This window comes from Camarhynchus parvulus, chromosome 3, assembly GCF_901933205.1.
Source record: "Camarhynchus parvulus chromosome 3, STF_HiC, whole genome shotgun sequence".
Taxonomy (NCBI): Eukaryota; Metazoa; Chordata; class Aves; order Passeriformes; family Thraupidae; genus Camarhynchus; species Camarhynchus parvulus.
This window is the reverse complement of record NC_044573.1, coordinates 84,900,866-84,918,431: the sequence shown is the minus strand read 5'-3', so window position 1 is coordinate 84,918,431 and position 17,566 is coordinate 84,900,866. Positions and strand designations below refer to the sequence as shown.

At 36.2% G+C, this 17,566-nt stretch overlaps 1 protein-coding gene across 1 annotated transcript in view; it reads left to right on the top strand.

Moving 5' to 3' along the window:
* Nucleotides 1-17,566, top strand: part of CSMD1 (CUB and Sushi multiple domains 1) — a 1,057,303-nt gene that overhangs the window by 673,164 nt on the left and 366,573 nt on the right. Inside the window, exon 7 of the mRNA XM_030946379.1 lies at nt 11,969-12,046. Within this exon, the coding sequence (XP_030802239.1) occupies nt 11,969-12,046 (78 nt within the window). The remainder of the gene's footprint in view (nt 1-11,968; nt 12,047-17,566) is intronic.

Here is a 17,566-nt window from a genome sequence, read left to right as displayed (position 1 = left end):
ATATGCATTTGCTTGCTCACTTTTTTCATAATAAATTTCTTTGCAGTCAGTCTGATCTTTGCTTTAAAAACATGCCTGGAATGCAACTTGCAGAAAGTCAATTCCACACAAAGGCAGGCTTCTATCTAAACATTGTCTTCCTTCCTTATTCAAAACCTAACTCTTATCCAGAAGCTACATTCATTGTTTGGAAATTTGACTCAACCATAGTATAGTACAGATTATATTTCAGGCTCCTGCATATATTTGCATATACAACTTCAAAAGAAGACAAAAGGATGTCAGTGTTGCTGTCATTTCTATTTATGTTCATGTAGATACTTTGTAAAATGCAATGTTTTAGAATGGATTATTGATTGATTTTTGTACTTTATAAATCATTACTCAAGATGAAAGACATGGTAGTAATATTGAAAATAGAAAAGCTTCTTAATTTATCTGTGTTTTCAAATTCTGCACTTACATACACTGTTTCAACCCTTTTACCCCCCACAGCATCAAATCCTTTATAAATTTAAACATTTGTGTTTTTTCCCTGAAACTGTGGTACCTCTATAATTTTTGAAATGACAAATACATTGCAACAACTGTATGTTTTCTGGTGACTATGTCATGCATGTGCAACAAAAGCATTTAATATACATAGTCCTTTTAGTTTTTATAATATTTTGAACATTTCAGAAAAAAAGATCTGAAATTTCATTTCATTTTGTCAACTCAGCATAAGTATGTGATGCTTTGCACTTACAACTTATTTTTTTTCCAAAGTTTACCAAGGATACATATATAATACCACTGCTGGGTACTATGAATGTAAATGCACTGCTTATGTTAACTCTGTATCTTCAGGTCTTAAGACTGTAAATTGGGGTCCACAAAAACATTGTGATTTGTCCTGCTGAGGCACAAGAAAACTATGAACCAACAGAATAAAAAGGAGGAAGTTTGTGATGATGTAACATGCACTGGAAAACAAGTTCTGTTCTTCTTCAATATATCTTATCTCTAGACAAATACTCACCAAGTAGTTAAAACTTCTGGGAAATATCTGGACAGATAGTTATTTCAGATGTATCTCTCTTGATCTGCATAATACGTCAGATATTGGATAAAAGTGTGAACTTCCTTGATGTAGAATATACCTTGAATTACATGTGAAAGTATCTTATTGCAATTCAAATTCTTACAATTACAGAAATTTCCTTTCTTAATTTAAATCATTCTTATGAATTGCAAGTTTATACATTTTACTGTATTTAATACAAAGATTTCTGAATTACGTGAGAGATCATGACTTACATAGTCATCTATCTTATCAGACTCAATTGCAATTAAATAAATTCCTATGTTAGTGATATAAATATAAACTGTGTTAAAACATCAGAGAAAGAATTCAAGACCCATAGGATGAAAATTCATAGTGGTATAAAAAACAGGTTAATCTAACTGCTTCATTAAGTTCTTTTTATTACACAGCATTAGTAATTATATTATGTGTGTATTTGAAAATAAAGCAGAAGTAACAATATTTTCAGCTAGAGAAATCTACTAGTATCACAAATTGCACAATAGCAGAGGTTGGAAGAGCCCTCTGGAGCTCACCTGGCCCAGTGTCCTTCTCAAAGAAGGGCAACCTAAAGCAAGCTGCCCAGGACAGGGTCAGGGTTGGGTTTGGAATACCTACAAGATTAGAGACTCTGCAGCCTCTCTGGGCAACCAGCGCCAGTGTTTACCCTCAGAATAAAAAGGTTTTCACTTTTCTTGTAAGTGGGTTTTCCTGAGTTTCAATTTGTGCTTATTGCTTTCCATCTTGTCAGTGGTTATCATAATGAATACTCTGGCTCCACCTACTTTACACCATCTCATCTCACAGGTATTAATTCACACCAACAAGATCTACCCCTGATTCCACCAAGTTTTCTCTTCTCCAGGCTATAATGTCTCAGCACTTTGAGCTTCTCCCTTATGTTTTTGTTTTCAGAAACTTATTTCTACTAAAATTCAACAGCCTTGACATGTATTTCCATCTTAGGTACTTCTCTCAAGTTAAATAATTATTTGAACTGATCATGAAACAAAAAAAAAAAAAAAACCACAATATCTAAGTCTTGTGACAGACACGGCCTTGTTTTCAGGCACAAAACCTAGCAGTGAAAGAATGCCTCCAATGTCTGATTGTCTCCAGACACAATCCTTGTATTTGTCCTCTGAGCAAATCCTGCATTGCTGGCTATATGACTCTGAGACCTCCAAGAAACATTTTGCTTATGGGCAGCTATTCCCAATGGTTTAAACAGACTGTTTCAGAATACACACATGTAGTTGGGATTGATGCGTTGATATATTGAGCTATCCTGTCTTTGAGACATGTGAAAGAAATATATAGACTTTTTTACGTAACGATTTAACACTCACTTTACTAATAGATGAGTCCTCATTACCAGCCAAACTGAAGGAATCTTTGTGATTGTTCTAATTTCCCAGAAATTCTAAGTCTTGAGCAGCTGTCCTCAGGGCATTTGGGACTGAACTTTCTAATGTTACTTTGACTGCTTTCTCCTGTTGCTGCTTGCTAGAAAGAATAGCTCTTTAAAGTCAGTTTGTGCTGTCTCTTAGTGACTGCTTGCTTGGTTCATTCATGTGTGTGTGGTGAAGATGTATAATTGTGCTGTAATGGACCATTGTTTCAGGGAAATAGAAAAGTTAGTAAATTTAATTGCAGTCCCTAGATATTTAATGAAAGCAGCCTTTATGCTTTGCCAGATAGTAAGTTGTGCTTTAGAGTCCTTATATAGATTTTTTTATGGTACCTGTCAGGTGTAAATGCTATTCACAAAACAAAATCACAAGCTTGTCCATTTGAGATAGCATCATAAGGACTGTGGTGGGTTGATGTTGGCTGGATGCCAGGTGCCCACCATATCAGTCATTCACTCCTCCACCTCACCAGGACAAGAGAAAATGTATTGAGATAAGGACAGAAAAGTATCACTCACCAGGTACTGTCACGGGCAAATCAGGCTCAACCCTCACATAGTCTCACTCCTTTCTCTGGCTGCTATTAATGCTGCACTGTGACTTTTTTCCTTCTTAAATATGTTACCCCTCAGCCTTAGCTAGTGGCAGGTCCATCTTGGAACCATCTGGTTTTGGTTCTGTTGGACATGAGGGATGCTTCTGACAACTCTTCACAGAAGCCACCCCTGCAGCACCCCTACCCCCCACAAAAATCTGCTGCTCAAACTCAATACACAAATATATTTTTTCCATTTTTATATTTTTAATATAAATCTATTACAATCTATCTGTTCTGATCTCACACACCTCTTGTGCCAATTTAATCCATTCCTTTACCTGATGTTGGTTCCTTCCCTAAATACTCCATAATTATCCTTGTGGAATACCAAAATGCTCTTCCCTTTTACTCCACAATCAGCTCTGTATCCCTGAGCAGGACCCCTCCTGAGTCTCTGAAGTGACTGGAGAGCTCCTAGAGTAAGCTGTGCCCTAGCCCCTGGGACTGGGTCTCACCAGGGACAGCCCTGGGGAGGCTGGGGTAGAGGTTGGGTCTCTGTGTTGATCCCCCACTTGCCCAGGACCCTCTGCGTTTCTTCTGCACCTATGGTGACAGATCTAGAGTGGTTCCAGAAAGGCCAGGGAGAGGTGGCATTTGTCTCACCCATCCACCACCATATCTCTGTGCTCCTCTGTGTGTGCGCAGGTGAGCTTTTTATTGCCTCACTGTCCTGGCTGCAGAGGGGGCAGGCCCTACATCTGTGTAGGCAGGGCAAGGTTGCTGTTCTATACCAGCCATATAATTGGTGGTGGGGTGCTTTTCGGGGCCAGAAGAGGTTGAGTACACCCCCAGAAGCATCTAATTTTGCCTTTCCGTTGGGGAGGTTGTTGGGATCAACTCTGTCGGGATCATTCTCTGCTGCTGGTGCTGGTCATCCCTGTCCTGTTTCTCTGGGACAGGGCTTGGAGACATGTAAAGCCACTGTGTCTCCAAGCCCTGGTGCCAACAATAGCAGGACCGCCATGTTGTGGAGCCAAAACCCCAGCAGAGCTAGCATGGTGCAGCGCCAGTGCCAGAAGCAGCCATGCAGAATCAAGTTCAGCTTCTGACAGTGTGCCATGACACAGACAGTCTGGCTTTCAGGGGTTTGTCCACCATTCTTTCCCATTGTTTTTGGCTCAAGGACAGGGAGAGTCAACCAAAGAGAGCATCCACCATGCTGTCTTTGTCCTGGCAGCCACATGGAACTAAGTCAAGGTGGCAAACTCCTGTAGCGTGTAAAGCACCTTCTCTTTTTTTTATACTTTTGTTATTGATATTGTTGCTGTTACTATGTGTTCCTTATTCCATGGCTTTTTTTTCTTTTTATTATCTCAACCCATAGTCTCTGTCTTTATCCTTCTCTTACTGGAAAGGGTGAGGGGAAGAGGAGTGGCCTATTTGGAGTTTCATTTCCATCTATTGTTAAATCTCCCCACTAACCTAGCACATCTATCAGTGTCACTGGCTTTTTGAAAGCAAGTCAGTATGGGAGGCAGCATAACATACCTCTTTGAGCAACAATGGGATAATAAACTTTTTCTTTTCCTAGTAAGAATTCTGATTATCACACTTTTTATATAGTTAGCATACAGATCCTGTAATTACTCTTTCCCCCTCATATCAAATTAACATCATGTTTATTATTATCTTACCATAGCTATATTATTGCTGTAACTTGGCCTTTTCCAGTCAGCCAAAACTAATACTAACAAGCAGTCAATTTAATTTTCTTTCCTTTGTTTGATCTTTCATCAGGCAAACAGAATTATTATAATTTATTTCATTAAAATATTGGAACTACCAATTGGATATAAAGCTGTGCATAATTAATTTGTCCAGCAATTTTTTCAGATCTTTGAAGCTTGCATTTTTAGCAATATTTAATGCCCCATTTTTTACATGGTCAAGAAAACCAGCTCACTGGTATAAAAAAAAATTAGCACTGTACTAGAATAGCACATCTTAATGCATCAAGTAAACATAGTATTGAAATACTTGGCAAGCTGTTGCCATTTTCATTTGATTTTTTGTATTTTGATGTTGATTTCGTCAATAAAAATATTTGTGTCCCAATTTCTCTATGTTTACCTGTGGAATATTTTTTGTAGCTTCAGAGTTTCTATTCAGAAGGAGGCATGGTGTTGAATAGCCCTGAAAACCACCAGAAAAAAATTACATTGCAGTGACATGCTCTTCCTTGTCTTCTTCATATCTGCCATACCAGCAACACTGGTCTCATGGAAATGAACTCACCATATATATCATTGGATACAGTTATTCTTCTGCCTTGCTCCTTGACAGCATTGCTGGGGTAAGATGTTGCAGTCATTCAGTTATGAACTTTTTTTTTTTATTTTAAATTCCCCTACCCTCACCTATGCTAATACATGAATTCTCTTTGCATATTCAGTGGCAGTTGCAGAGCATATGATTTGTCTTATGCCAGTGCTTCATAAATGTGTAAATTCCCCAGAGGTGAAGTATCCTTAACAAGGAGATGAAAACCCGGCAGGTCCTAGAAACAAAGCTTATCAATGTACACAGAATGACTTAAAAGGTGTCATGAAGAATCCTCTGCTTCTTTGCCTATTTACAGCATGTACAGTATGCCTGCTTAGCTTTTGCTTATTGCCAGAACAATAGAAGGATTTTTAAAAATATTTTTTGTTTTCTTTTTAGGAGGAAAGAACCCACAATGCCTTTAGCTATACAGCTAAAAGTGGTCTGCTTTAGTTAAATATTTATTTCAAAATTCTTAGAAGTAGAACAGAATAGGAAAGCTTCCAAAACAAAACATGATTAATGACTGGGTTTACTTTTTTACTTTTGCAGTAACTCTGGCCTCTGTTGTAGAGTGTTTCAAATAAATTCTATTTTTGGCAAGTTTTCAGAGAGGTTCGAGAAGGTATTAGGTATTTTGATAATTATGTACCACAAGTTATCTATCTGTTGTGTTTAATTACATTAATTAATTCAGGATTTAACAAACAGATAATCCTGAAGTCAAACAATGAATATAATAGAGGCTGCTGAAATAAATGTATGCTAATGGAAAACCGTGAGTGAAATAATGTAAATCAACTTGCAATTGCTAGATCTTTCAATGTATTTTCATAATTCACAAAGTCTGCCTATAAATGCCTGTCCTTCCCACATATTCTTTAAAATGCTAGAAATTATGTTTTAAATAAATGAAAAGAATTTGCGGTGTTTCCTTGATGCATGGTACTTTTAGTCAGGGGTTTCATTTAGAATTGTTACTTAGAGTATATTTAGAAAGAAAAATAATAAGAGCAATTGATAACATCAAGAACCAGAAAAAAAACTGATATTTTTTAGCTCTTAGAGTGATGCTGAATGGACTTTTCCTTTAAATGGTCCTGAGACAAAAATATATATTTTGTGAAATTTTATTATCAAGAGAGTAAACCTTGATATGAAAACATCAACAAGGAGATAATCCACCATCTTTCTTGTCAATTCTTTTCTGTGGTTAATAGAACCACTTATGTAGTCCAGTACTGCCACAGTGACACTTCTTTCTTACATGTCTAGTAAAATGTTGCTAAAAAGGCTCAGACGTAGCTGTCTCATGATATCAGCCCTAAGAAGATGCCAATTTAGTAACAGCCATTCAGTTAAGACTATTCAAAAGACAATGGCTGAAGTGGCATTCAAACAAGGAACTGAATGGTTCTCATTTTATGATTTACTTTTAGAATCAGTTCCTAGACACTACTACCCAGTGTGTTCTGCAATGCTGTATATTCATAGACTAAATTGTATTGATACAATTTTCCAGAACTATGGAGAATATCTGCAGTCATTGAAGACTTGATGCCTGCTGGACCGGTTTTATTATGATATATCATACACTGAAAGCACAAAGTAGCTAAGGCAGTCCATCAGGGCAAGGGGCCAGCTAGGAAACATAGAGAAGGTTAATGGAAAACAAATGGCTGTGCTTCTTTTTAAACCTGCAGAACCTGTGTCAGCTTATACAAATAGAATGAGAAAGATTTGTGTAAAAATCTACTGTGACACCAATTTATCTTGGTGCCATTTATTTACTAGTTCTGCATGCAGAGATTTCCAGCACAGGGAGCAGGTGGAAGGTCTGATAGTGACAGGCAGTACTTTGCTGAATTGATGGAACAAGGAAGCCAACTGATCATGAACCTACAGCTTTTACAGGTAGCCATATAGGAGAAACATTTGTGCCTGCTGTGAAGCTCTCTGGAGTTATAATACTGATTAGTAGGGAAGATTTTGAAAGCTGATAGTGACAGAAACACTGGGAGAGTGAATTAGATGGAATACTCTTCAGGCAGGGAATAGAGAAACAGAAAAGGGATGGATATTCCAATGAATTAGTTTAAACTAGAGATCCTATGGAAGGCCGTGATGCTTCTGCAAAAAGTCAAGTGGGCAGCTGAGAGGAAAAGCTTCTTAGGATGCTCCCATTTGGAAGCATCCACACTTATTGAGTGTGGGATCTTGTTTTATCAACAAAATTATTATAGAATTCCCTTCATAAACTAAAGTTAATAGTAAGATTGAGAATGGTTGCTTTTTTCTTACTCTCATAAATACTAAACTTTTAGAAAGAATTCATAGTACAACAGGCCATAGTGAAGCAGAAGAAAACCTAGAAACAGATAACAAACTGTTTACTGATCTCACATGACTTTGAGTAATTAGAAAGAAATGTTTCATTCATAAGTATAATCTGGATAGAACATTGATGCTGCTAAATGTGAAGCTGTAGGTTATTTATTCCAGGGCCAAAAAAAGGTACTATTCTCATAATTATGTCTTTGGAGGAGAGTGTGGAAAGATTAGGCACCAGGGCAAAAGAAACAGAGCACTGAAGTGGACTCTTCAATCTAAATTAAGAAAATACTTTGTTTTACAACAGGATTACTCATATTAAAGAAAATCCGAACAGTGAAACTAAAGCAAAAGGAAATTGATTAATTATGCACTGTACTGAGATAAATCTGCTAAGTTCCTTCAAGAATAATCTTATGAATGTTCTTGCAAACACATCACTTTTTTACTGAACTCTGCAAAATATTTAAAGCCAAGTGTAAGTCTTTGTAAAAGATATGTATCATATGTAAAAAATACTGAAAATATTGGGGTTCTTCCTTTACTGTAACAAAACCAGAGAACCGTTCAAATATATCTATATATATCCCTTATAGTGACGTAGAGCTTCAGACTGGACAGGAAAGGTGCTTCTTGTCACCACAACCTGGGCAATATGCTGTTCCTCTTCACCTTCAAATATCTGTACTTAGGAAATATCTGCAGTGAAGGGCAGCCAAGAGCTGAACTCAGCGGAGCAGCAGCAGAGCAGCTTGAGGAAGTACCAACAGATGATGTCAGAATATTTTAGCTTTGAGTGGTAGCCAGTATTTGAGGTCTTGGAGGTCATTTCATGCAGGAAGAAAAATCAGCAAGATACTCATGTATTTGGATAATTGGGGAAAAGCATATTATGTCACCGAAGTCTGGGGTAAAATGTATTTTCTTCACACATGTTCAAATATGTCAGAAACTAAGAGCTGCATGAAAGTCACAGATTTGAATGAAGATTTACAACCTAAAATTTTTACTTTCATGATCCATTCAGAAAAGACCAGGCATATATTCCTTTCATGGATGAGTTTATTTCAGCTGTAGCAAAAGTTTAAGGAATACCACTGGTGCTTTCCAGTACTCTGATAAGATTGTTGTGGATTTCCAGCGCTCAGCTCTCTGCCCTCTTCCCTGAGTAGGTAACTCATCTCCAAAAGAGTCTTGAAGGTATGATGAACAGAAAAGGTGAAGTAAGCAAATTAAGTAAGCTTAACTGGATGTTTACGTGAAGCTAGCAGAAGGCTGTGCAGATTTTCAAAAGTAATCACTTAAAAGTTGGAAAGTGCTGTTCAGTTCTAACATTATTAATGTAAACTCATTCCTCTTTTTGTGCTTTCAAATGGAAAATCATCTTTGAAATCAGGAAAACCTTTCTAATGAAGGTGCAATGGGGAAGTTAAAGAGAAGTGTCTCAGAAAAGTTATTCCAATGGGATTTAAATTGTTATAAAACGTCCAATTTAGAGAATTTCTTTTATTTACAGGAGGAGTTGAACTGGTTCACTTGAATCACAGTGTGCAGTAGTCTCTGTTTCTTTTTCAAACGTTGAATAGTTTTTATTTTAGGGACTATGCTTGCCTAATACTTTTTAAAATGACAATAAAACACCTTATAGGGTACATGCAAAAACTTACACATTCAAGAATAAAAGAGGCAAAAGTTTGCTTTTCATATATCAAACTATCCTATTTCACCTCTTGGGTCCATATGTCTCCCAGATAACTACATTTGGCCGTTAAAGTTTTCCAGGCAAAAAGACTCATTCCAGCTAATGTTTGCTGTCTAAAATGTAGGGGTCTAGCTTCAGCAAGTATTATTTGTTTCTGTTATATTTTGTGGAGAGAAAAAGGCATTTCCAGAGAAGGATTCATTGTGTCTATCTTAGAAGGGGCTGAATCACCCCCTTGAGTAAGCTATTTCTCTTCATAAAACATACATTTAGATGACTGATCTTAAGTTTTGTGCATCCCCTCCCTAATGTTCTTTCAGTAAGATAAAGAATGCCTTTTTCTTGACATCTGAAAAAAATCCAAGGATAGAAACTGCAGGACATGTTTCAGTGCATGACAGTCAAAAAGCTTTTCGTATATCTAGTCAAAACATCTTGTTTCAATTTGTGACCTCTGTATTTCAAATAAAGCTTGTGAGTATCATTTTTCTCATTCACATGAAGTGTGCTTCAAATATGTATAACAAACGCCCTTAAGAGTGAAATGTCACAAGGAATTTGCATGATGATTGTGATTTTTACTCTAAAATAGTGTCACAGCACAAAGAGAAGAAGAGGAATAGAGTTCTTTTTTTCTGTCCATTGCCTAATAACTCAACGTTTTTATTACTCATCCATGTAAGCAATGTGTTCTGAATCCTCAAAAAACTGCTCACAGGTTTTACATAACATAGATATTAATAAATTGAGAAATTCATACTGCTGGAGGGACCGCAGCTCCAGACAATATGCCAGATATTCTCTGCAAGAACTGTGTTGTTCATTTCCCATTAAATATAGAATAATTTTAACAGATTTGTTACACAGCCTGAAAAACAACTTAAGGTGGTACTTGATGGAGACTTTCGAACCTAAGTCTGGAAACTTAGGTTCCAAATCCAAATAAAACCATATCCATAAAGTTTGCCCTTCCAAAATGCCTTGGGGATAATATTGCCTGCACTGATGTCTCTGTATGATGTACAGTTCCTGCCTTAGAAGAAAACACCACACTGCTATCATAACCATTTCATACTATTCAGCTACAATTGTGTTTCAATCATCTTTCATCATTTGAACACCTGTTTTCCTCATTTAGGCGTGAATGACTGCACTTGCACATAACACAGAATGTACTTTCTGCAGCACTTGCTCAATTTCAGTAGTCAAGAAAAGCCGCCTTCCCTCTGAAGTTACAATATAGAAATAAATACAATGGAATAATGATTTTTAATGTAGTATTGAAAGACAACTTACTTTCTACCACTTCACTTAGAAATGTTTACATACACATCAGTGTATATTGTAGTAATTATAAAATTTATACTGTGTAATGGCAAAAAGTATAACTTACATTCTATAGTATGAATTTATTTACTGTGAGTCACTAATTACTTCCATGTAAGAAATGTTTGAGTTGAATTTGTGTTTCTGTTTGTATCTTGGAAAATAAGTGCATTTTGAGATTATCAGCCCCTGCAAGGTCTAGAAAAAAAGGTATTTAATATTAATCAGGGAAGCATTACAGGTTTTTGTAATTTTGGTAACTGAAATGCATCTTGATGTTGTCATTAGCATTCTGGTACAGAGTCAGTCATCAGCTATTTTGCAATTGCTATTGTTTTTTGACACAATAGTTTTGAATTGCTCATGCTTGTTCCTCAATTATTTTCTACATCTGATTTTACTTTCCATTGCTCAATTTGTTCCCACAGAACTAATATCCTGTGAAGGTGTCCTATATTTCTGTCCTTTTCTCCTACTATTACAATTAAAATTCTACCCTGTGTCTTCCTTAATGTATAGCTGCACTGCTGTCTTCTCACGTCTCTTCCTACTTGGCTCCTGATCCCACCTATGGTGCCCAAACTACTTAATAGGGATAGGCTGGGAGTTTATCAGCCATTCAGCTGACTAAACAGAGAAAAAAGATATTAAACCTCTGATGCATCTGTTCTTTCTCACAAAACTTTGCCCCTGTGAGAGCTCTTACTCTCTTTCTTCTTTCTAATTCAGTTGAAATTGCCCTGTAGATTCAAAAGGGTTTAGGTGAGCCAAATAATGTAACGCACTGTGTTAATCTCACTGGGAAACAGAACTAAAAACATGTCTCCTGATGAAAAGTGAATCAAACAAAAGCAGGTGTGAATATCACATTGAAAGCTTGTAGTCCTTGAATATATGAAGATAATGTTCTGTATATTCTATGTAAGAAATATTTTTTTAATGTTTGAGATTTCTTATATGGAATGGCAAACACAGGAAATCCATACTTGTAATTAGGACAGGCTGTTCTTTTCTTTGAACATAAAGATACTTGAATCCAAAATATTGCCAATCCTGATAATATCTGTTCAAAAAGGACATGGTTGTATTCTTTGTAAAAATAAATAAAACCAAAAATTTATTTGGATTATAACAGAAGCTGCAGTTATTTCAATCTGCTGTAGGTTTCCTATATAGCTTTGTATTATTTTAATGCATGATTTTTAAGCTATATGTGCTTTTAATGAGGTTTAATAATGAATTATTTTCTCTTTGTTTGCTTGTCTTCTCAGTAAAAAAGGCAATTGAACTGAAATCAAGAGGAGTCAAGATGTTGCCCAGCAAAGACAGCAACCACAAAAATTCTGTCTGTAAGTTGTTTATAACCTTATTTTTAGTGACTGCATATATCTTCTGGAATCCTTGTAAATATACAAATCAAAGAGAGAGATGCTGGGATGCTATGGTCATAAAATGGTTATTATGCTTTCAATTGTTACTGAATCAGAACTCCACTGATAATACTCTGCTGAGGGTAGAAAGCAGAATATGGTTGGTGTAAACTCTGAAAAATGTGGCATTTAGAAACTCCCCTGCATTTTATACATCACAGTATTCTTGTGTATTGTATTGTTTAGAATTCAGAGACACATGGCAAGTTAGGAAATCCAGGCAGAACACTGCCATATAGACTTCATGAGTTCAATACTGGGGACAGTGAAGGTATCTGAGAATTTTCTGTATCTAAACTTATACTTTGTGATCTTTTTCCTTCCCCTCACTCAATATCACAGCTAAATCCATCCCTCATTTTGCCACACTGTCTGGTGAACACCTCTTTCCAGTCTTGCACAGCAGGAGTTAAGAACTGGTGTAATTCCCAGCTTCTCAAGAAGATGGAGGTCACAGCATCAACTTCCCCTCATTGCATGCATAGTGCACTCTGGAATGACATCTGTTTGGTCCCTTTACACCTTTTTCACTGTGTAAAGTGTAAAGCTAAAATCAAAATGCTACCTATGGGACTATGAGGTTGTTAGTTTTTTTGAGCATCACTTTCTCTGAACTGGCAATCTGACTAATATCCTGAGAGCTCTTTCTCCATTAATTAGGCCAGTCTTGAATTGAGAAAAAGAGGATATTTTTGAATTTTAAAAGCTGAGGGCCCTTAGCCCCCCGCCCCCAACCACAAAAAAAATCAAACCACAAAAGCCAGAGGTTAGGCCAGCATTCACACAGAACTCATTAAAAGTTCAGATGTATTCAGATAAATTAATTCCTCATGTAATAACAGTGAACTCAATGAAGTGAAACCTCTGCTGTGTTTGCCTCATGTGCCATTCTGTGAGTGCAGAGAGAATGAGTGTCTTGAAAGCTGATGTCTAGAGGATATGTTTTATTCTCTGTGTTTCTGGCATGCATTGTTTAATGCAAAGTGAGTTTCTGGTATGCTTACTGGAACAAAAGAGGCATGACAATTTTCTGCTTTAAATATTGCACATTGATGGTGTGGCACTCAAAAGGAACTTTTTATGCAAGGTGTAGCAGAAAAAGTTGAACCATCTCTTTGGTGTCTGTATCTGAATGGGTGATAATTTCATTATTTATAAGTTACTTCTGCGAGCTGTGTGATCTCTGCTTATGGTCTCAGAACACATGCTGTCAAACACCACATGTAGTTACAGAAAGTGGAAGACAGGCTATGGAAGAAATTATTATACAGCAGCCTGTTGTTTACCTCAATGAAAACTGTCTTTTTTTTTCCTTTGTGTTTTGACTTGTAAAACTTTATTATCATGTCTAACTTTCCAATATAAATCTAAGAAGTGCATTGTTATTATTACCATCAATTTCACATATACAAATATTTTAAAAATTATAAGACTAAAATACAATGAATTGGATTCAAATGTATTTTGATGCTCTTTCTGATGTAAGCTTTAAATATTTAACCATTTATCTTACCTGTACTTACACAGACAGAAAAGACAATTGAGGATTTGACTCCAGAGAACTTGTAAGAATGGATATTTTAATTTGATGCCAAATAGAATTTTTTTTTAAGATACATTATATACCAACACCTTACTATTTTTGTATGTTAGATCTTTTAAATATTCTCTCTCTATAAAGCAGAAAGCCTAGTTTTGGCTTTTTGGCTTATGGGGGGTAAATGGAATGCAAATATTATCACACCAAATGCTGTGAGAGCATATCCTGTGCAACCCACAACCTGCAGCTTTCCCACAGCTCTTCCTCCCAAGCAGAACCTGCAAGCAGCTAGTTCAAAAGGCATTTTGCAGTGGCACCAGCCTTTTAGGATTTATGTAGAAAATGTTATCGGTGTTACCAATGAAAATAACATTACTGATAATTCCTCTTAGAATGCAGAATGGTATTTTAGTATTTCAGTCATGTACAGTCAGAGCTCACTCTCCTCCTTTTGGACCTGCCTGCATTCCAGGATAATTTCTTTCAGATCTTCCATCCTGTATAAAGAGTCAGGTAGCAAAGCATGGCTTTCAGATGAAGGTGCCTCTGTATTGGCAAGAAAATTCATTATATATTGTAGCACTCTCCAGGGAAGCAAGAGGGTTTTGCCGTTGCTTTTTGTTTTGGTTTGGGTTTTATGTGGGATTTTGGGTAGGGTTTTAGGTTGGTTTTGAGGGATTTCTTTTTTTGTTTGTTTTCATGGGGTTGGGTTGGGGCTTTTTTGTGAGTGGTTTTTTTTTTTTTTTCCTTTGTGGGGTTTTTTCAGTAGTTTTGTTTATTTGGCTGGTTTTTTTTTCTTCTTCTTCTTTGGTACACCCGAAAAAAACGTATCAAGTTCGTTTTTTGCCAGATAGTTCTGATAGGTAGTAGTCTTTAGCAGTGAGCCAGATGCAGTTGAATTGTGATTAAATTATGCCAGGAAATGGGAAAAGGATGGGAAAGATAATTGAAGTAAAATACGGTCCTGGTTCATCCATGCCTTGTACTGTGACATTAAGTGAGGGGAGCAAAGGTGTGAAAGAGTAAATTGGGCAAAGGCACATGGGACAGGCAGTTTTCACAGCTCTAAGTGCTTGAGCTGCCACAAACACTGGCCAAATCCAATCAGTATATTTACCCTTGAAGGTAAATAAAGGGTCATCTGAAGCTGATCTCTCATAACAGCAAGGGCAGAATTGTATTTTATGAAACTGCTTAGGGAAAGCAAATCAAATTACATCTGTTGGTACCCATCTGATTAGTTGCCTTCTCACTTTTGTTATCATTCTGATATATATGCTATATTCCCAAAGATCCATCTTGCTGTCATCACTTATTCTAACATCAAAACCTGCAGACTCTGTGTGCCTAATAGCTTTGGCCTTTTCTAAAACTGCTATGACTATAGTTTGCATTGTGACTGATTAAATAAAAATAAGGTTCTTACTGCTGTCTCTTGTATGAATGTTTTCATGGCATTATTTCTGTCCAGCAAATCTGTCAGAGGGTGATTATCATCTCTAAACATATTGAGCATTACCTCTACAGCAGAGAGACTGTGCAGGAGAATTCTGTACATCCAAGAGGAGAGCCCTAATGAAGAAAGCTGCAAGGACAGACCAAAATTGGGCAGCCATAGTCCTTATAAAGGTCTCATTTTTTGTCAAATACAAGATCCTTGTATTTTATCTCTTAAAGTTTACATACCAGGCAGTTACTGCTAGTCATGCTCTGTGCAAAGGATACCAAGTGAATACAGGTCTTCAGGACACCAGTTCACAGAATACCGGGAAGACAGGGCCATAACTGCAGACCTGATAATTGGCACCTCTGCAAATCTTTGTGCCTTCTGCAGCCCAAAAAAAAGAGAAGGGTTAAGAGAGCAGACTGCCCCAGAAGCCCCTAATGCCTTCACCCTCCTGCTGCAGCCACAGGGCAGCCTCACACTTCCACACCTCCTCACCAGCAGGAGGATGGAGCGCAGGGATGCATCAAGCTCATAGTAAATGCCAAGGAAGTTCAGTGAGGTGAGACACATCATATCAGGTGAAAAATGCAAATGATTATACAGTTTATGTGGTGTGTACAAATCTGCCAGTGCAGTGATGCTAGGAGGGGAAGGCAGCAGTGAGAAAGAAGTGCCTGGGAGAGCTGATTTCCTGCGTTTGCTCATGTCAAAATGTAGCGTGATGAGTTGCTTGCCACGTGACACAGCAAACTGCAGAAATGTCCACAGCCTGAACAGGTACAAACGTTAACAGACAGTGATTCATTAAAAAAAATGGCATTCATATTGAACCATGTTAGCATTTCAGAGCAATTACTGAATATTTAGTGACCTAACATCACTGTGCAATATGGTGCATGTGAACTACTGTGTTTTACGAAGTGTGAGTTCTGTAAGCGTTCACTAAGTAAAAAACTCTTATACTTCACAAAAGCAATTTCAGGCTTCTGTAGTATTATTTGAAAATGTATTTTAGAATACTAGGAAAACCCATGTTAAATACTTTGAAGATCATGATTTTAGTGTAAGATTAATGCATCCGCTGAAACTTGAGTTACAGAGTTTACCTAAACAGTTCTTCACCCTGAAGATGATAAAAAGACCTACTTTACAACAATTATTTTTGTGATGTAGAGCCAAAGAACAAATGAGTTTAGAGACTAAGTATTGATTGGTTGCAGCACATTAAGTTGAATTAATGGCACATGCTCTTGAAACTGTAGTGATTAATACCAAAATGGGATTACACTGCTAATTCTGTGTAAGAAAGAATGACAGCAGTCATTATTTATTTTGTTGTTGGGTAATTGAGAAAAATGGCTTAGGACATTGTAACATAAAGGTAAAAATTTTAGGATAAAAATTTTTTGCTTACCGATACATTCCTCACATTTTAAATAAACTGACAATTTCATCTTTTTGATGTTTGACTACTGGTAAATGTACTTTGACAGAAGCAATATGGAGAGTAGTCAAATTTTGTTCTTCATTTATTGAAAGTATTTCCCTAAGAAAGACAATATTGGACTGAATAGTTGCACTTAATAGTGCGATTTTCTGGCTGTTTTGTTCTTATACCTTAGCAAAAATCAATTTATCTAAATACTTTTATATTTTGAATACTTAGAAATCAGTTGCAAACCAATGTGCAATCAACAAACAGATATGAGAACTGCTGAAGGTTGTGACAAGTTTCAGGTATAAAAGGAAAAACTATTGCTACTTACTACATTTTAAAAATGAAATTTATATCTTCTCTTGATATAAATACCAATTTCTGGTTATTATATTTAGATTTAAGTTGTCTTATAATTTCTTGCCCAAAATATCTTATTATTAATTAAGTTTTTAGTATATTTTTCCAAAATTATTTTAGGATCACTGAAAACCTATGAAAGAGTTCCATATTATTATTTTCAAAATGCACATGTAATAGAAAAATTTCCACTAAAAATTCTGTTTTTTTTTTGTGCTTATATTGTGTTGAGTCTTCACACATGAAAAAACATTTCTTACTGAATTTGGATCTTACATGCTATTTATTATGTGATGTGTCAGAATCAAATAATGATAAAAAATACTGTTAAATATTTATTCTGATAGTTTCAGTTTCAAATTTTAAAAATCCCAACTATACAATATCAAATCTCTCTCATTCTTTAAAATTATGTTCTAATCTACATTAGCTTTCATTAATTAAATCTCATGCTTGCATTAATTTAAGAAACTTTGTATCAGTGATGGGATTGATCACCAATAAACATGATACAAAACAAGCTACCCAAGTAATTACAGGCAGTTAATATCAAAAGATCCTAGGTTTGGATATTGTATGCCTAAGTGTTCTCAATATTCAGTCTGTTTTTTGCTTTGAATATTTAAAATATTATGTGTTGCTGTATTTAAAAAATAG